Source organism: Cryptotermes secundus, unplaced genomic scaffold (genome assembly GCF_002891405.2).
Source record: "Cryptotermes secundus unplaced genomic scaffold, Csec_1.0 scaffold279, whole genome shotgun sequence".
NCBI classification, from domain to species: Eukaryota; Metazoa; Arthropoda; class Insecta; order Blattodea; family Kalotermitidae; genus Cryptotermes; species Cryptotermes secundus.
In genome coordinates, this window is record NW_019726227.1 from 468467 (window position 1) to 489813 (window position 21347).

Consider the following 21347-nt stretch of genomic DNA (forward strand, 5'->3'; position numbering starts at 1 on the left):
TATCGCTGTAACAGGCCTTGAAGGCAGACAGGGTCCCATATTTTCTAGACAATAGGCTCTCAGATGACTGTGACTGGAATTCGGTACATGTTGAAAGTTCTTACGAAAGCTATTGAGTAAGAATAAGTTCTTTCAAGTTATAAACTGTTTTGTATCATTAATCGTTAATTGCTGGTAGGTACTCATATCCATGCTCTATATAAAATAATTGGTATTTCGCGAAAAACAAATAAAATGGAAGTCAAAGTGACACAAGTTACATGTTTTCTGGACGTCAACGATTAATATTAATATTATTTATTTAATGAAGTAATACTGGTTGAGCGTGCTGTGTAGAGAGTATATTTAAGCAAGAAATTCGCAAAACTGCGACAAAATATTTCACGGTAGAGGTCATGACGTATAATCAGATCTTAAATGATAATAACGAATAAGGGAAGAAAGTTGCCGCGACTGGCGCAATGAAAGACAACCCAGTACCTCGCAATGTGACACTATTGCTGCCTCTCCGCGAGTCGCCTTCACATTAACGATTGTCTCTATATGTCTGCTGGTTCTATTGACCGGACTTGAAATACTAGCATCTGAAATCCAAGCCTGCGCACAGGATGCTCCTTTAGTTACAGCTTCCAGACCTTAGATACTGGGACCGAAAATTAATCTTCGAGCGAAACGTGCTGGATAATTGATCAGTTAATGTTTTCAACATCTAACTCAGCTGCAGTGGTACCACAGTTTGTAGCATAAATTTCCGATTAATTATATAACATGGAGGCAGAAGCTGGCCGGTGTTCTCCAAGAAATATTTCGGCGTTCCCTACAGTCTGAAACGCTTCTTTTCGCATAAGAGAAAGGAACCAAAACGAAAGAAGTTTTTTACATGTCAAGACCATAGTTCTGGCTGACACGCTTAAGGACAATTTTAAACACCCAATTTAATATCTCACCCTTAGATCGAGTTGTTGCTTGCGGAGGTGTAGCATACATATATAATAAGAAATTTAATTCCAGGGATCATTTTAAAGAACCCAACAGTAAATTTAACGTGAAATTTCTGTGCTAAAGCATCATGCATGAAGTTTAGAAGATGGTCCGGTTGAAGCTCTACGCTTTCTTAACCTCAGCATTCAGTGGGGTGAATGGTTAGTTCCATGCTCTATCCGTTTTAGCCCCAGGGAAAGAGGGCACAATATCAATTATCTGGGAACCTGAGTGGACCTGAAAGCCGGTCTGGACGAGTTCGTGAAGATAAAATTCTCTTGCTCATCTCAGTTGAAACCCAGTAGCCTGTCACTTTACTGACTGAGCCCTCAAAGCTAACCAATCAAGTAAACGTGTGAGATTTAATCAGATAATTGTACAGATGCAACATATTTGTCTCTTCAACAAGTTTTTATTCATTTTTGGTTTATTTAACGACGCTACAAATAGCTCAGACTACACAGTACTGAATACAGGTCGATTAATTAATTTGAAAGATGTGGCCTAATTTGAAGTGTTATGCTGGTATTTTCCTGGAGGGACGATCGAAAACCGCGAAGCTCCTCAGTGAAGACAGTCGGGGTCACGACCTACATTCCCACAGGTCATCTCTGGAATAGAAGTCAGAACGGCTGCCACTAGAGCCAGCTTGCTCGGGTTTAACCCGACTTCGCCCGGAGAGTGATCTCAGCTATGCATCATGGCGTTCCAGACGTTTCGGCCAACAAAGAGAACCAAAAAGCGGTTCATTATCGTTGCGAAGTACAGCCAAAGAGAGTCGACTTCCCGTGGGTCTCCAAACAGACTCGAGCATTAAAAAGGAATAAGCCTTGATATATTCCCTTCTGTTTGCTGTGCTACTGCGAATGTATTTCCCAAAAGAGTGCAAGAGGGAGGGAAAACTTCCCCTTCCCCGCAACAAACCGCACAAAGCTGCCTTAGCAACCGTGAAATGAAATCATGACGTGAAACAACCGCCAACCCAGAGTGGGTGAGCCTAAACCTGTCACCAGACCGATGCATTGCAGGAACAGAGAGAAACTGCGAGCTTGACTGTATAATTATAGGGAATTTATACGTCCATAAGTTGGTGTCATTTCATTGTCGGCGAAAGTAATATCTCTACGACAAAATTAAGGAAACGCGGTCAGATATGCTATGTCGTTTAGACAAAGTGGCATTTAAAGCAATACAGGCCGCTGTTAGCAGAGTATATAGGTAAATATGCACAGACACAACCTACTGTAAGACATAAAAATTCTATCTCAGTCTCAACGCTTTACATTCTCTCCAACCTATCTTAATCAGGACGAGTAGGATCTGTGTGTGAACTTGTCCTCCATGGAGATGTATTTTCTCTCACGGCTCTTTCGCCCTTTCTCTTTAATAATATAAAGCAAATGTATCTCTATGCCCAATTCATTAAGTACCATGCCATGAAGACAAATGGGGAGTGGAGGTATAGCCCCTCGCATTCTGAACCTCTAACGTAGATGAATTCATGCTTTAAAGAATTAAGTTCCCTTCTCCGTCACTACACAGCGTACGCAACACCTGCCGACAAAAAGTACAAAGAGACGCCACAAGACGCACCAGCTCTGCACCCAGGGACACGACACTACAGCATTGCCTCTCGGCCCGGAAGCCATCAATAGGAAACCACGGACACACGTCACACATCTCACTTAGAGTCAGCATAACCTCGGAAAGAAGTCGCGGCCTGCGCTGCTCAGTGTGGGCCGAGCAGCAGCGCAACAGGTGGCGAGATGGCGAAGCACGCGCAGTGCAGGGTCTCTCAGTAGAACACACCGCCAAGTCGCTGGACTCACCACATGCGAACTGGACGATCTTCACGGTGCCCAAGCCGGCTCTAAGGCCCACCCAGCTCCCCAACCGGTGTACCGGGAGGGAGGGGCCCTTTCCCGTCGGTAAAGCGGCCCGCCACTCACCTCCATCTACTACCGAGGTTGAGAATGCGTGGAGCCCCCCTTCACCGCCAAGACCCCAAGGTCTTACTTAAGAACAGAAACAGCGTTACTCTGCGGCCATCCAAGTGCAGGGGCAGGGATGAAGTCCCCAACTTAAAACCCGAGGATGTGATAAGGTGCTGCGTGACAGGGGGGCCTAAGCGAGAGATGATGGATGAGTATGGAGCAGTGTGGAACGATGATTGGCACGTAAACACAGAAACAACTCGGAGGAAATTTTTTCCACCATGGATATGACACGGAGTAACTTGGTATCGAACCCGTGGCTCCACGGTAAGAAAGCAGCGCCTAAACGCGATTTTGCTATATTAAGAACTGCGAGGAAGAGTAGCGCGACATTTCGTGTGGGAATATAGCTGAAACATTCTCTTCTTTCATTGCAGAATTTTTTACCAGCATGGTGGGTGAGTGAATCTGCATTTATATTTACAGGGATAATTAATGAAACATCGGAAGTAACCATGAACATAAATCAAAGCCGTCTAACAATTTGTGTGGGAGTCCCATGCGTGTTACCCCTTTAAATCATTGAGGTAATTATATACACCACATGCTTTAATACTTGAAGAAGCTCGCATTTGTACCAACAGAGTGTATTAATGTGTTTCTTACGACCCCCAAGGCAAAACAGTGATTGTTTCCGTAAGCAACATTAATCGTTGTGTCTGTGTAACGGAGACGTAATATGTGTATGTGCCCTGTGGGGTACGAAATGAATTTCAAAATAATTTGCTAGTGCTTGTTCCCTATGCAGCCCCCTGCTGTCGAAGCCACTAAAACTATTTCTTCTTCCAATTTGTACATCTGGACAATAATTGAGATCAAACAAGATTTGGGGTTTTCACGGCGGTGACTATGAAGCATGCCGTCTTCTGGGATGTGGCGCCGTGTAGATCTTGTGTAAACCGATGTTTCAGAGGGACGTATCGCCTCCATCTTCCTGGATAGAAAAATCCATGAGCGAGGAACCAGCGTGAGCAGGTGCCTGCAAATCTACACGGCGACACATCCCAGAAGACGGCCTTCTTAGTAATTTAGATCATAATTCCGCGGCCCCTGTCTGAAGCCACAGCTTCTAATCATTCTAACGCCTTCACTTCCACACAACCCTTATCAAAAGGACAAGCGGGCAAAGCCTGGGAACCTTCTGACAGAATGATGCCCTTTCTCTCGTCCCGCAATAAAATATCTCTCTTTCGCATGACTTGCCACTTTCACCTAATCCTCTACTATAGTTTCTACTTGTCTCTCTCTCTCTCTCTTCCGTCTTTGCCATGCGGGGTTAACAAAAATATAGATTTTTAGGATTTGCCACCCGCTTTCATGCTGGTTTCTTGCTTGGATTATTCTTCGACCATGAAGAAGGAGGCGAAACGTTCTTCCGAAATGTCGGTTGACTTTTAAATGACTATAGGCTTTACAACCCATAGGACAGAACACACAAAATACAAAATTGACAAGTGTATGACTTTCCAGGGTTTATTTGGGAAACATGACATATACAGACTCTGCAATTTTGGAACTTATGAACAGAAGTGGACAAGTATATCCCCGCTGCTCCCCCCACACAGCCACAACACAATCAGGAGCACCCACGTGAGGACACTGACACACAGAAACCAAAATGCTCTTGCATCAACTGGCTCATTTCGAGAAGCACATTCGTCCTTCATGGACGCGTGATGCTGGAGTGCAACTGCCAGGCTCTCCTGACCCTCGTAGTCACACTCAGCGCTACCATCGCTAGCCTGTTGACAGGCGCCGACGCCCCGAGCGGTCAGAGATCGCCAACTCAACTCACTGGGTCCTACAGACTCGCTGGCCGCCCCCCGCGAAACGGACCTGTTGATAAGCATCTGATACACGCTTCCGGTTTCAATTATCAGCGGACGGACAGTCACCTGTCCACGTACTCTCTGCCCTACAGGATTCTTAGCCTCGTACAAAATCTTCGTGCTGTTGATAGCCGGCTGATCGGCACAAACGTCTGGTAGGCACTGCGTCATGGCATCCTCTTCCTTCTGCCTTCCAGAGTTGTCCTCTGTGGCCCCGTAAGTATTACTGTTGATAATCAGTGGATTTCCCCTGAAGCTCCGAACTTGTAATGGGCGCTGAGTCACATCTTTAGCCTCTAACCCATTGGCTGGGTCAGTCACCGTGTCTGTAGAGATAATCCGGTTGACAACTGAATGATACAGATTCCTATTACGAACAGCTGACGAACGCTGGGTTGATTCTCCAGTTACATTATCAACTACAGAGTTATGTGCTCTGTTGTCGGATCTGTTGATAACCGGTTGATATTTACTGACTCTGATAACTTCTGTAGGACATTCACATGCTTCGCCTTGTCCCTTATTGACTGATTCTGTCATCATATCCATTGGGCTCGTAGTCCATTTGAGTGCACAGCTGTTGATAATTGTTGATGCAGGTTGCTGTATTTCTCTTTCCCTGTTCTGATTTGTACATTCAGTAAATGCCCTCTCTGGGTTGTTTATGCTGATAACCGGTTTAGATGCATTGCTCTCGAGAACTGTGGATGCGCGTTGATTTCTTTCTTTCTGTCTTTCCGGGTCTATCGGCACAGAGTTACCCCGGTTGATAACTGGTTCTTGTACGCTGCGGTTGAGAACTGTTGATGTGCGTTGATTCATTTCCTTATATCTCTCTTGCTCTGTCGGTTCAGTAACTTTGTTTCTCGAGTAACTCCTGTTGGTAGCTGAGTTGTACAAATTTCCTTTCTGAGGATCTGGGCGCCGAGTCATTTCTGGCCGTGAACAAACACTTGCCACCCTAACGAATTTATTTCTCTTGACATCTAGTTGATACCCGTGGCCTACGTTAACTCCTGAGAGTCCCTGAGTCGACTGATTATAGTTCTTCTGTTTTGCAGAATTATTTCTTCTGGTCATGGAATGGGTTCTCTTCATAGTCGGTTAATACTTCTGTGTCTCCTGAAGAATTTGTTCTCTCTGAGTATAACTTCTCAAATTTGCAATGGAATTTCTTTCCCACAAAAGTGCCGCCGCACAGTTTTGAAGGCCGTTTGGCGTGAGGGAAAAAAACGGTGTGGCAGTGTAAGGGAAGAGCAGATCCTGAAGGAGGAGCTCACCTGAAGATTATTCCAGGCAGGTGAAACCGAAATGACGGGAGAAAGTAGTGATGTCCCTGCAGCAAGTCTGCCAAACACTTTGTAACCTCTCAGGCTCAGACACGCGGCTACTGAATTCTGATTGACTTGAAGGCCTCTAGTGAAGGCTCTCATAGGAGCTCTGCACACAAGAGTTGCGCCACTAGGCGGCACGAAACCGGTGGAACACATTTAAGTGCCGCTCCTGTCACACGAGGGCATGCGCACATGGTGGAACTTTCAAGACTACACTTATCACACTAATTATCAATTATCACTCAACATTCGAGCACCTCTTTCAAGAAGTTTTTTGATAAAACCAGTTCCATTTATCCTCAGTGCTGCACGGATTGGATGAAGATAATCACCGTGCCGCTTGCAGTGGGCAAGTGCTTCAGGGTAGCTAAATATATCGTGGGACCACACCTCATTGTCATATCTTACAATAGGCCACGGCCTTCGAATGCATTATTCATTATCATCCAGGCAACTGACACTACGCAGCCAGAGCTAGAGACAGCGTCGTTAAATAAAGTACAAGTAAATACACTCCGTATAGTCTGCTACGTGGCCGCAGACGTTTCGGAGGAACATGCCGTTTCTACGCATGAGCACGGCTATGGTGCTTTCTACGGGGGGGGGGGACACAACCAGACCCTTGGTTGCAAATTCACGTTCACCCCCTCTAAGATCCATTTTACTGATCATCCTGAGATATTTTGGATAGAGTAATGTTTTATAAAAACAGTTCTAATGTTGTTTTAACTATTTTATAAATTTGCCTCATTCTTCAACTAAACTAAAATACAATCCTTGGGCGAAAGATGCCTTGGTCTTCCTCTGTCGGCTCCCATGCCTCTAGACTAAAGTACTTAAATCCTGAAGACGGAAATATTATGATCCTCCGAAACGTCAGTAAAGATCTACGTAGTCACAACCGTGTAATACTTTCTGATTACAGTCGGTACTTCCAGGTACACGAGTAGACGCTGAGGTGTGAAGCAAATTGCATCATGGGCCACGCTGCTCTGTCACTCCGACATGAGGGCGAGGCTCTCACCAGGTTACCGTTTGTTTCTCCATTGCCTTATCATGAAATGGCACATGAATGGGCCAGATAAGAAGAGGACAGGGGACTGATACCACATGCCGCAAGCGGGCCCAAGGTTGCCGCTATTGTAACAGTGGAGAGCGGCATTCTTCTCAGCTGAGAGGTGACGTCAAGTGCAGGGCTTATCTTCGCGATCTGAACTGCGTGAAATACAAATTAATTTTTCTAAAAAAAGAAACTGTAGGATCTGAGGTTGTGAAATTTGGCACACAAGTAGTTGAGCATCCTCTGATCTGAAGACTGTATTCAAACAAGAAGTTATGGGAAGAATTAATCGCCTGCTTCCTTTGGTAGACACGGACCGCATAGAAAAGGACGCTTCCAAAAAATTCTTCAGTTGTTGCGTGTGTATTGGCTGCCGCGGTGACGTTTCCACCGAGCCGTTGCCTAGAAAAGACAGGAAGGATATACATACAAATATACAGACTGATTGGAGGGATTTATGAAGTACGCTGTTGATATAGACTCAGGTGCCATGATACACACGTACATACAGAGTTTCATAAAGATTTGTTCAGGCGTTCAAAAGTCAAGAGGGGATGCACAGACACACAGACAAGCAATCAACACAAGCTGGTTTTTATATTATGGAAGTAAGGTAAGCAAGCTAAAATCGTAAAGTTGTCCCTGTGCTTAACTAATTAAGCACTGTGCCATGGAGACTTGGGTAAGTGGAGGTACAGATTCACGTATTCATCTCGGCATTAGTTGGAGGTGAGTGGTTGGCTCCACGTCCCTGCCGCTTTAGTTCAGGTGAAAGATCCCTCGGTACCCTTTGGATAGGAGGCTGAGTGGGTCCCAAAATCGGTTTGGACGACCGGGACTCGAACTCAATTCTCCGGCCGTCCAGCCTGTACCGACTACCTCCAGCTCCAGCGGCGGTTGGGCCCACCAACTAATACACACGGCGTGTTACTCACATGAGACAGCGACATCTGAGCTGACTGCTTGGCGGAAACACTCTGAGTTCGTATTCCGGAGGTGCAATGTTCGAGTTGTAGTCGGGTCACTCACTATCCTGAGTGAGAATTTTGTGATTTTCCTCAGTCTCTCTAGGCAAATTGCGGGATAGTACCTCACTTAAGCCAAGACTACTCCCCTCAAAATACTTCTTAATTCATCATTTGTCTATAATCCTAGCATTCGATGCTCGGTGGCCTGGATTACTGAAAGCGTCGCATTGCACGGAAAGGCAAAAACAAACTGAGTGACGCGATGCGATCTGGCCCAGACGCTGTTTCAGAGAGACGAGCACGCTACATTCCCGTCACTGTTCCCTCTGACGCGCCCTGAAAACACAGACCCAGACTTGCTTCATCGAAACACAAGTTTCGAGTTCGGCTACAGAATATAACGTTATGCCCAGAGCTCCTCTGTGAACAAGACACTTCAGGATCCTGCAGACTTCTGCAGGATTACAGAACCCACGTAGAGAGCAGCCCGCTGCAGATCTTGGACGCGTGCGGCGCCTGGCCGCCTGGTCTGCCTAAATGTGATGTTCCAACCTTTCGACAGGAAATATCCCCTCCATTTTCAGCATCGCACGCAGCAACACACTCTCACGGAGCAGGCCGCCGGGAAGACTCGTCCGTTCCATCCCGTGCCAAGCTGACGCCTGCGCGGTACAACCCCAACAAAATGATTCGCTCTGTATTTAATGCTCGATATCGAATCCAAATTACGTCTCATGTTTGTATCTGTTCAAGCGGGATTAACTCACGGGAACTATTTTATCTCTTGATTTAATCATATCTGTTAAACTTGCGCTATTTCATGATCGCAGTTTTTTGTTTTGTCATGATAACTGATTTTTTTAAACTACAAGACCGTATGCTTGTGGTCAGTTAGTCACAAGATCGACCACTGTCCTGTAATCCTCGCGCATTGGGTCAGGCTGTCTCCAGTTGGTTGCAAATGAGGCCGCGTGGGAGCGCTCAGAATGCATGTCGCGTTCTGTTCCATTGAATTTGAGTGCACCCTCTCAAATAATAAAGCTCCAATAATTTTAAACATGAAATTAACATTTTAAGGCAATTCTATGCGTTACGAGCGCGTTTCGATGCTCGGCGCGAGCGGGTAATTACGTCACATGCGTCGTTGTTACAAACGGCCGAACAGTTACGTCAACAAATGAGTGTTCACAGAACAAGGGGTTCGAAAGCTTGCTCCGCTCGGAAGTGCGCCAACCGCTGCGTTCATCTCTGTAGTACCATCTTCTGGGACACGATGCTATGTAGCCGTTGAAATGCAACCGACGTTTCGGAGGAATATATCGGCTCAATTTTTACGGTCGAAGAAGTCGAGCAAGAAACCAGTATGAAAGCAGGTTACAAGCAGAGCAAGTGATGTTCCTCCGAAACGTCGGTTGACTACACGGCGTTACATCCCAGTAGAATATTCTTCATAACCATCGTTGTGAGAACTTCAAATGCAAAAAAAAAAAAAATATATTACGTTCGGGCCTTCGGATAACATTTCGGCCCAGCAAGATGGCTGATGCAAGAAGCAAGGTATCTGGTTCAAATCTCGACTAAAACCCCGGCCGACGTCACTGAGGGATCTCATGAACTTCCTCAACTAATCCAGTCAAATGCTGAGTCAGTACCCACAATTGTCATCCGAACGTTCGTCGCTACTGACAGCGTCACAAACAAAGAAACATCATTTCGACGGCGACGACTGCTGGCTTTCAGAAGCGGACAGCCAACCCTGTTTTGGGGCCCACCGACTGGCTATGAATCAGGGCGGAAATAGTCGGAAAGCATCGAAGATTGTAATGAAAAAGAAAGAAGGACATGGGAAAACCAAGAATAATATCTGATTAGGCTTCCCGCACAGCGCAGCCTGTAGGAAACGAAGCAATACGTAAATCAGGGAACGAGCAGCAAAGATTAATGTCGCATATCCAGAAACAAGGAGACGGGGTAACTCAGTCGCTATACCGACGGCCTAAGAACTGGACGGGCCGGGTTCCACTTCCGGCAGTAAAAAGCTTCTCTCTTCTCCACGGCGTCCAGACCGACTCTGGAGTCCACCCACCGTCCTGCACAATGGGTACGGGGGCTCCTTCCCTGGGTAAAGCTGCCGGAAAGTGAAGCTGACCACACACCTCCATCTAGTGCCGAGGTAAAAAATGGTGGATCTATACCTCCACTCCTCCATACGTGTTCATGGCACAGTGCTTAATTAATTAAGCACAAGGAAAACTTTACCTTGTTTATATAAAGAAACACATAAAATAAAAATTAAATACCATTTCCCTTTTTGGATGTGATGCCGTGAAGTCTAGTAGATACCGATTGCTGTAGAATGAAGACGGCGACGGCAAGTGTCTTCGAAACGTCGGGAGGGATTTGCCAGATTGCACGTTATCAGCTGGATGGGAAGTGTTTGGTTGGAATCTCAGCACAGACAGAGATTGAGACTTCTCACCATTTTCTTCAGTCCCTCCCTGACAAGTGGTAGGACAGTGTCTCGATTAGGCCACGACCTCTTCCATGCAAATCCTCCCGAATTCATCATTCATCTGTAATCCTAACTCTTGACGCTATACGAGTATAGCCTCTCTGCCGACAGCGTCGTGAAATAGGTCTCACAATATACACGGCGTCATTTCCGGAACTGTAATCTCGTACAACAAAACCTGCTGCTATAATGCAGACGAATTAGAAACATCTTCCGAAACGTCCTGTATATTAAATTGGACAATGGGCCGCTCCCGTCCCGGTCCGTCTGCCTGAGGCGACTTCTCTGTAATTCCATTAAGAAACGTCAAGTCTCGGTGCGTCTCCGCTCCCAAAGTCCCCGCGCTAATCTGAAGAAACAGCTGACAGCCACAATCCGTGTCGGCTGACCCCACGCGTCCCACAGCAACAGGTATTTAACCTGCCCCGTTAGAACCGCAGCCCGCAGAGCAGTAGCGGCCGCCAAGACGCTGATCTCAGGTACGACGACCGTGTTTAGAGCGACTTGTGTCCGAAACATTTCTGAGGTTGTCGTGACCATTACGTCATCATTGCAATGTTACGCTCACTGCCTTCTGGGATGTGTCGCCGTGCAGTCCGGTAGAAGTTCACTGCTTGCGTCTTCATGATTGAAGAATATGTTTGTAGCCTGCTTCTTGCCGGTTACTTGCTTGGTCTACCCTGATGATGGAAGCAGCACGTCCTTCCCACACGTAGGTGAACTTCTACAGCACTACACAACATCACAACCTAGAAGCAAATATTCGCTAGACTCTGATTTCAACATGCGATAGGAAGCAATAACTCCACACAGGAGACCACATTGAACGTAGGGGAATTTGCTTCCGTAAGGTTGCCTACTCAAGGTATGACGTATCCTCAGAGATGTTTCGAGCACAGTATAAAAGTATCTGTGTATGGATAATAGTAGCAACAGATACTGTTACGTAATTTGTTTCCTCGCGTTCGGAGGTGGTAAATTTTTGGAGGGTACATTGATAACAGAGTCCCAAGGGAGATATTTTGGATACAATAGACAGGAACTGACAAACATTTATACTAGATCCGGGATAGCACATTCCGTGTAGTGACCACGCTACACACTGGCCGGCCGAGAAATCATACTTGTATTCCCGGTCGAGACAATAGGTTTTCCGCTCCCCACAGCGACCGTACACAACCTTCCATCCATTGGGTATCAGTCGTTCTTCCCCAGAAGATAAATTGGCCGAGGCGAGAAACTGACAACTCACCTCAATCTTGTGCTAAAGTAATGAATGCATGGAGCTACACCTCCACTCTCCCATACGCCTTCATGGTGTGGAGCTTACTCAAGCGCAGGAGTAATGTTATCTTTATTTATTAGGTTTGTTTAACAAATTGTCACTAGCTCAGGAAACATAGTGTCGAAGGCTGGGAAGATCGGTGAGTAATGAATTGGAAAGAATGTGCAAGAAAGCAGTTGTGATGCAATTTGAGGCGCTATTCTCGGTCCGGTCAGGATGTTCCGTTTAGGGGGCCGTCACTTGAATCCAGGATCTTCCGAGTAGGACACAGGGGAGGAGACCATTGGCTGGATAGTATTAACTGTCGTCAGGGTGACTAAATAATGAAGAGGTGGGAAGGGAATGCAGCACGCATAGAGATGGGAAATGCATACAAAATGCGGTTAGAAGCTGTAAAAGGAAGGATTACTTGGCCCCTCTGGGGCAGTGTAATATATGTCAAAGGAAATGTTCATATGATTTGGGTGGCAACAGTTAATTACAGTCTCCTTGGGTGTGACGTCGTGTAATATGGCAGAACTTTACTATTATTTTAGAGGAACTTGCTGCCTCCATCTTCGGGGAAAATTACGAAAATAAAGGCAGAATATCCCTTCGAAACACTGAAAAATACTTCAAACTACACGGCGTCATATCCCAAAATCTGCAATTTTATACAACGGTAAAACCTTTGACTTAAGATTTAGGAAGTGCTCGGTTCCAATCTGGACTAGGACACCGTCTATCCCGACTGAGGCTTTGCATGGTTTTCCTCAGTCTCTCACTGAAAATACTGGGATAGTGATTAAAGGTAGACAGACAGGTAAAGCTAACCCTGTAACATCCCGTGGAGGCCCGTAGGGTTGTGAGACATCGAAGCGCCCACACTTTATAGACAATCGGCTTATAGATTGCGGTGATGTTGTCAGCCTTATGAGCCGGCCGCCCTTTACCCTCTGGAATATTCCTGGTATACATTTCGGTTAGAGGCTGAGTTGACCCCTCGGCCAACGTGCGGTTCCAAATCTTTCGTAGTTCGTCTGCCTTAGCACCATTGGGCAATATACAGTTTGTATACATAGAGCGCTGCAAAGTTCTCAATAGTCCGAATGTCACAGAAAGGCTTAGGTTGAAGCGTCAAGAGACTAGAGACATCTGAGAGGACGGCTGGTTTCAAAACGAGACATTTAGCTCATAACTTGGGAAAAGGTTCACCGAAATTAACACCTGAAGCAAACACACCTGCCATTTTGCACGGCGACATGTACTTTGCATGTTGCAGGATGTTGCCGTCACTAGTCGTGGTGTCGCTAGTGGTGGCGTGTGGTTGCAGCGACTTAGTGTGGTCCTTACCGGAACTATCAGACACAAACACAGTGAGTACTTTGTTGTAATTAAAATTTAATTTTTTTTATTCCCTTATTGGTGGGTCTACTCAGCACAGTGGCCACTGATTGGCCTATTGTACCTGCCCCGGGTGGTTATGATGATGGAGAATTTGGTGGAATGAAGATTGACAGGGGAAACTGAAGTACTTGGAGAAAACCCGCCCCAGCGCCACTTTGCCCACCAGAAATCCCACTAGACCAGACCCGGGATCGGACCCGGGCCGCCGCGGTGGGTAGCCAGCTACTAACCGCTTCACCTATGGCGCGACTTTGTTGTAACTAAGTCCAACTACATAATTCTTGAGAAGCTAACAGTCGCTCAGCTCATCAGAATATTCCTAGCCTCTCATGGAACCCAATGGTTCATTACCATGTTCACGAAAGCACATAACTTCTCCCTATCCTGAGTTAGATGAACCCATGCGGTATTTGAGGTTCTTAAGGTCTTCTGGAATGACTCCGTGTAGTCTGGTAAACGTTTACTGTTTGTAAAAAGAGTATTGCCTCAATTGTATACTCTGCTGTGTCATACGCCCTTCCGCCCTGAAAATGCAGGCACGACTTTCCTCAGAAACGTCGGTAATCTACCAGACTACACGGAGTCACAATGCAGAAGATTGTATTCTTCCAGGTGGATCCGGTCCACACGCTCATACATTATTTCTTGAAAAATTATTTTCAAATTTCCTTGGACTTTTACAACTTTAAAAGAACCACCCTGTATAATTCTAAGGCATATTCACTTCACTGCATCACTATTAACATGGATGATCAGTCAAAATTAATTTTAAAATATCCCGCCAGATGGAAAACAGTAGCAGGAGACTGTCAAGTATACAGTTTCTCTCTCACCCACACAGTTTTCTGTAATGCAACTCCTCACTCACTTCCAGTCTCAATTGGCTTCATCCGTTCCGAGTTTCTTATTCACCACTAATCACTTACAGACCACTTGCTGCTCTCAGCACCACCTACCGGTGGCGTCCGTAACAACAGGTATTAGCGAGACACAAGAGATGCTAATTGCCTCAGAACAACAATCAAAAGGAAAGAGGGTGGTGTGACGTCACGAGGGAAATTGTCATCATTAACTGTTAATTAGCACGAATTGTTTCAAAAGTGAGGAAAATAGACTCAGATTTGTTTCCCAAATTCATTTCTCAAGATCGGGCCACAGTTCAGGCAGATAGACGCTGGGTTTCCGTCTGAGAGGCCTAGGATCAATCCCGGATAACTTCATGCGAATTTCAAGGTGGAAGAAGTGGCAATGGAAAATGTTTTCCAAATTTCTCTGGTGTTTCCGTGCCAATATCTACACTATTTCCTCTTACTCGTCTGTCTTCGGTTTTAGATCAGGTGGGTTGTCGGCTTCACGCCCCGGCTACTTTACTCTGGTTCTCATTGGTTATGGAGATGGTGGGCCCCGATCTCGAAGCCGTAGACAAGAGAAAAATATCTTGTCGTTGCCGGAAACAGAACCCCGATTCCTCGACTGTCCAACCCGAGGTCTTGTCCCTACACTGACTGAGCTATCCTGCCTCCCGGTGCGTCTGCTGCTTTGGGTTCTCGGGGAAGCTGAGGGGTGGAGAGACACTGGAAACGTTAATTGCGTTACCTCAACACAAATTTCCTGCTCTCTCACGACGACCGATCGATTTGATTTCATCCGCACTTCTTCATGCGACTACGGCAAATTTCTTAGCAATGTCCCCTTCAGAGTTATGCACGACGCATTACAATCTCGCAGCGTCACCATGGAAATGCGGTGTCTCCAACAAACTGGCCAGCAAGCACTGAGCTGTTGGCGGGTACGATGACACTCCCGAATGATTACAAACTGCAGACTCTTGGTACAGCTGTTCATGTGCTGTCTTGTTTAGCGACGCTATATCTACTGGTCCGGCTGTCGTGGTCCAGCGGATAGCACTCTGCTTTTTGTTGGGAAGGTTTCGGGCCCAAAAGTCTGTCAGGAAACCAACTGTCGTGACTGAGTTTCTTTTTGCTTTTCCTCAATCCCCCCATTAAAATTTTGCAGTAGTGCCTTAAATCAGGTCAGAACCTCTTCCTTCCAATTCATCACTCACCAATCACCAAACCTTTTGACGCTATGTAACCTGAGTTAAATAAATAAAATACGCTCATTACTGTACACAGGACGACACAAAAATGTTGAGTCTATTCTGATGTGCCGATATCCGAGCAGTTGCCTTGGAGGGACTGAGAAAAACCATAAATAACCCCCGTAAATATATATAGTGCACAGTCGAGACTCGAACCACGTTCCACCAGAACACAGCACCATCCTCCTCTATCTTTCAGCTTGGATCACCATAATCAAAACACGTGATTTCCATGCATGCTGCGTGAACATTGCATCTCAGCTTATTCCATCAATTAAAAATACAAAAATGAAGAGTATTTATCTTCTTGGACGATATGCCGTGTAGACGGGTAGAATCTCACTGACGTTCGGATGAACTCATTACCGCCATCGTCAGGATCGAAGAGAAAATTAACAAACAACTAGCAAAAAGCACAGAGCACCCGTTGTTTGTTTGGCTTACTCTTCGTCCTAGAGCATGGAGGCAGTTTATAATTCCGAAACGTCCGTGAGCTTCTACCTGAGTACACGGCACCACATCCAAAATACTGCTCCTTATTGCTGTTGTTTTAATTGAGTAGAAAGAAATGAGATGGAGTGGGATGTAGCATGCATGGAAATCATGTGCCCGACTTCATAACCACCGCCGTGAGAACGTCAAGTCTGTTCTTCCTCTCTCTCTCTCTCTTGGTCGGGCTGTCGACCCAAAGCACGAGAAACGTTGGTCTTCATGAAGAGGGCAGAAGTGAGGGGAGGCTGAAACACAATTAACATTGGGTTCCATAAGATGTAGGAAATTTATTGAGACCTTTCCAAGACCGTTCTATCGTCATGGATTTAGCTATAATTTTGCTCATGAACCTCAAATATGTCTACTTTAGTTTCGAACCCTTTCCACGCTGTGACTGTTCCCCGGCACAAGGCGCACCAAGTCTACGTCCCTTCGCTTTCAGACAGACAACAGGATTACAGCTCACTCAGGACGTGACGCCAAGCATCGCGTGACGCGAAGCGATGTACGCGCCGCCTTGGGGAACAAACTCGACCCTGGTTTCTGGCCAGCCCGTGGCCGGAGAAGCGACGCACCGCCTTTCTGGGCCAACAGAGGGAGATCTCTGCGGCAGAAGTCGCAGGGACTGCGGCCCTACTGGAGACCCGGCACCCTTCGCGAAGACAGTGAGTTGTGGCACAGATGATAAATGTGTGGTTATAGAAACTAACTGCTTCTCGTAGAAACAGTAGTCTTTCGGTAGTGACGTAGGGTTTATAGTTACGCTCTGTTCATTTAAATAAATTACAGGATTATAGTTGTACTTCAGAGTGGGCTACGACCACTTCCTTGGCCTTTCCAAATACATTCATAATCGTTCCGCCACCAGGCACCATAAATCGTGCATAGATAAGAACTGGCGGTAAAGTAAAAAGTAAAGCTATCCCTGTAACAGGCCGTGGAAGCCCACAGGGTTCTGAGATGTTGAGCTCCCCAAATTTTCTAGACAATAGGCTCACAGATGGCGGTAAGATCAGCCTTACGCGTCAGCTGCCCTTTACCCCCAAAAACACTCCACGAATATTCCTGGTACTAATTTCTGTTAGAGGCTGAGTCGACCCCAGGGCCATAGTGCGGCTGGAAGGATTAGGTAAACTGAAAAAATCCGAAGACCTCATCGGAATTCGATTCCGCGAACTTCCGGCTTGTAGCACAGTGCCACAACCAACTACGCTACCGCATGCCCCAAGAACTGCGGTTAAAGAACGAAACTGTAAATGAGACCAAGTCGAAATTTTGCCATTACATGAGATAAGAGTGTGAATTCCGTGTGCGTTGTTGCCCTTAAGACGGTACCACTCTGCTCCTTGCAGGAGGTAGACTACGTCTCGAGCTACCGCTGTACGCTGAACAACCTCGCTACATACTTCTGGACAGACGTGATGATCCAGATGATTCCACAGACTCGAGCGAGCCTTTCACTAATCCACAGGACCCTTTCTGGGTAGCTCGAGGTCGGCGAGATCGCGAGCCCCTATATGCTTCAGAAAAAGAGGACTCACTCTGGGCATCGATGCAAGGACTACACGGACTTCTGTCCTCTGAAGAACCCTTTCGGGAAGGAAAAATTCCGCGGGCAGAAACTGATTTACGAGAGTTGATTGAGGAGCCGTTTTGGTCAGCCAGGGTAAGGAGAAGTAGCTTCAAATTCCTGGATGATTTACGAAGCAGGTATGGTCTCCTGAATGGACCTTATTGGTCGCCTCGCGGTCGTAGATCAACCAATGAGGATTTGAGAAACACACGGGGCTTTCTTGAATCATTATCCGCTGAAGAACCTTTCTGGGCAGCACGCGGCAAGAAATCCATTTTACAAGACGCCGGCGGAAGCGGACTACAGGAGCTGACGTCTGCTGTGAAATCTTCTTGGTCAGGAACTCCGAAAAGGTCAGCAGCTGACGAAACTGATGATACATATGAGCTCACCGAATCAATGTCTGCTGATGAACCTGTTTGGGCAGCTCAGGATTCTAGGAGCAAACGTAGTCTCTTGGAATCCATATCTGTTGAACAGCCTTACTGGGCCGCAAGAGGAAGGCGAACTGACGAAGAATCAGAAGAGAAGAGGGGTACAAGGGTTAGTTTCCGGGAATCTCTTTCAGCCGAAGAACCTTTTTGGGCAGCAAGGGGGAGACGAGGCTTCCTGGAATCCTTGTCGGCTGAGGAGCCATTTTGGGCCGCCCGCGGTAAGAAAGAGTCTCCAAGGATGACGTCACCGTCTCCAGAAGATTTTCTATCCCAGGTAAGTTCTTTGCCATATGCTTGAACTGCGCACAGACTATGAATATGGCGATTATGATAATTGTAAGAGATAATTTGTCGTTCATATGAAACTGCGCACCACACTCATTCAGTCTCTCCTTCAGCACTCGCTATTTCAACGTAAGACCCAATATTGAACTAATGAAAACTGCGAGTCTCAGGAAACTGGTTATATGAGTAGCTCTGATGGCAGATGCACCTACCAGCAGCACTAATGGTTTTCTTAGAGTGAAAAATAATTGTAAACATAAAAAAGGAATAGGCAATGCCCATCCGACAGTGCGTGCAGCCCTCTACTGGGTGATTGTTCCCTCAGAAACTCACGCGGCTTCATTGCTATTTTATTGCTGAAGGAAATATGTTATTTTGTAAATAATGAAAATAAGAAGGTAAAATACCTAATGCCAATTATTAAACCCTGTATAATCCCTATATACGTAATAATAATAATAATAATAATAATAATAATAATAATAAGGCAGTTGCTGTTCCTCCTTCCCAGCTTCAGTCCAGGTTTAATTTATTTTCATTTGAAATGTGTTCTTCTCGAAGGTGTCACGCGTGCTGAGGCTCAGGGTCAGGTGCAATCCTGACTCATAAATAAAATGTACAAAACAATAATAATAATAGCAGCTTTGATTACAATACTTGATCACCACCTGTGCAGAAACAGTGCCCTTGTTGCTTAAAGTCAGGGGCATTCACCAGGCGAAATTAGCAAAATAATGTCTTTTATTGTTTCGTTCAGATTCGAACCCGGGAAATGTCGTCAAAATCCGACCCCTGGTGGCCTGTGAGGGGAAAGCGGGTGGCAGATACCGACACAAACCCGGAGGACGAGCGCTTTTGGCGCGCTCTGGAGAGCAAGACGCGAAACAACACACTGAACCGGAGCCGAACCTCGTAGAGAACATGGCGCCTCGTAACGTAATTTCTTAATATTGTACGATGGTGTTTGAAAGGAAAATAAACGAAAGAGTAACGCCAATGTAATGTTGATCTAGTTCATTGTTCGATTTTTCAGTTTTGAGAGAATAAGAAATCCTACACAACCGTCAGGACGAGTGGCGTGTGCTCAAACAGCCGAAGAATTGTGCTTTCTTATAAAACGACAATGGTGCTCGGGACGTCAGTCACAGAGAGACCGGTATTGAACCCCCCCCCCCCACCGTCCAACACCTGCTGTGGGGGAAGCGAGGTCAGATATGTGAATATGAGTTCGTGTGGGGCTCTTATTGAATTCTGGGCAACATGCATGAGGCTTATGAGACTCACACATGATAAACGCAACACACTGCTCTGCATGGGCAGAGCTGATTAGTGTCGGCAACCACAGCACATAACTGCACACGGGATGCAGCTGTTGTGTTGCCCCCTGTCACTGGGCCACGTGGCCACTCGATCTGTCCAGCTCAAAATTCCGCATTTCGCGTCACACTGGGGCGTTTGGCCAAAAACAAGAAGAAGAAAAATGCTCTGCTTGCTATTATCTTCATATTGATATCTTGCTTTGTTTAGTCCTCAACCGTGAAGATGGAGGCGATATATTCCCTCGAAACATCAATGGCCTTTGTCGCTTTTACACGGCCCAAATATCCACGTTCACCGCTCAGATAAGCTTAGCCTATAAAAAAACTACTATTTCTTCAGAGAGCGTAATTTTATAATTACGAACATTTTGATGATCTATTAACCACTGATGAAGTCGTCAGAAACTAAGCACTCTGATTATATAGGGGCTGTATAAGCAGAACCGGAGTCACAGTACAACACAGGCCTGGTTGTGTGACTGAACGAATTACAATTTTCGTGGCCGGACGTCCCACTGCTTGAGAAACACTGACGTAAGTTTCTAGCAGAGATCATGAACTGAAAGGTTCTGTGTAACTGGCATCTTCACCACAGCGCTCAGACCGGCTTTGGAGTCGCCCGCCAGAGGCTCTTTCTCCTGGGTTAAGAAGACGGGGCGTGAAGCTTCTCACTCACTGCCAAGGTGAGCAATGCGTGACGATACCCCCCACTCTCCATGGCGCTCCATAATGCGGTGTTTCATTAAGCACAGACACAATTTCACTCATGTAACATTCGAGGTTCTCACAGCGGTACTTATGAAGAGTTTCTGGGATATAGCTCCGTGTAGTCAGTTGTTATTCAGGCGATGTTTCGGAAAAGCATATGGCGTCCATATTCAGGGTCGAATAATAAGCGAAGCAAGAAACCACAGTTAAAGCAGGTGACTACTGGATCTTACTCGTCTCTCGCTGAGCTTATTATTCTGCAAACCTGAAGATGGGGGACATGTTTCTCCGAAACGTCGGTTGATTTTTAGCGGACTACACGGAGTTATATCCCAGAGGATAGTCATTTTCAACTCTACACAGTTTTATTTCAGGTAATTTGCAGGTTGCGTATCTTCACTCAACCCTCCCCACAAGTGAATGCAACAGGTAGCAGCCGAGCTGTGAGGGGCAACACCCCCCGCCAGAGCTTCACGTCCAGTCCGTGGGGCTGCCCCATACCAGACACGTCCTCCTCGTCCTCAGACGCCTTCCATTTCTCAAATTAACTAATTTCGCTTAGGTGCATTTTTCACCCCAGCGATTGTCACATCCGTATCGGCGACAGCCAAATGAGCACGTTTGGGACCTGAAGGCAAAGGCGCGCACCTTTCACAAAAGCTATACAAATCCGAAACTCTTTCATCTACGTCACGTCTGTAGTTTCAATCAACGCCAGCAGAGTGCGCGAAGGAAACAGTAGCGACTGTCAACTGTTTGTGTAGCCAGTCCACGTCATTAAGCCTGGGCCCGAGTTGCCCCATCCACCCTCATCACTTTGCTAATTTCATTTTTAAAACCAAAAACAACGGATATTTCCCGTGGCCCCACATGGCGTGACCCCGTGATCGGAGCTTCATCAGTAACACCCCTTTAACGACGTTTTATCAATTGAGCGTTCTCTAAAACATGATGAGATGAGAGAAGATTCATATTACAACACACACACACACACACACACACACACATATATATATATATATATACAGAGCGGGTTAGTGTAGTCACATTCGTGGCCTCTCAGCGGTGAATACGGAGATTATTATT

At 46.1% G+C, this 21347-nt stretch overlaps 2 protein-coding genes across 2 annotated transcripts in view; one reads left to right on the top strand and one right to left on the bottom strand.

Moving 5' to 3' along the window:
- The window catches only part of LOC111864006 (COMM domain-containing protein 4), a 71781-nt gene that overhangs the window by 12083 nt on the left and 38351 nt on the right, over positions 1–21347 (bottom strand). The window lies entirely within an intron of this gene.
- Positions 11139–19203, top strand: LOC111864004. The gene is made up of 5 exons (XM_023850896.2): positions 11139–11157; positions 13225–13318; positions 16385–16607; positions 17295–18223; positions 18992–19203. The coding sequence occupies exons 2-5, from the start codon at positions 13226–13228 to the stop codon at positions 19148–19150; spliced, it is 1404 nt and encodes a 467-aa protein (XP_023706664.1). The 5' UTR covers positions 11139–11157; position 13225; the 3' UTR covers positions 19151–19203.

What these genes read in the sequence shown, in the direction of transcription:
- LOC111864004 (XM_023850896.2), top strand. Translation starts at nt 13,226, where the DNA reads ATGTTGCCGTCACTAGTCGTGGTGTCGCTAGTGGTGGCGTGTGGTTGC. An exon ending in CGGCACCCTTCGCGAAGACA is followed by an intron (nt 16,608 to 17,294) that starts GTGAGTTGTGGC and finishes TGCTCCTTGCAG; the next exon opens with GAGGTAGACTACGTCTCGAG. An exon ending in CAGAAGATTTTCTATCCCAG is followed by an intron (nt 18,224 to 18,991) that starts GTAAGTTCTTTG and finishes TGTTTCGTTCAG; the next exon opens with ATTCGAACCCGGGAAATGTC.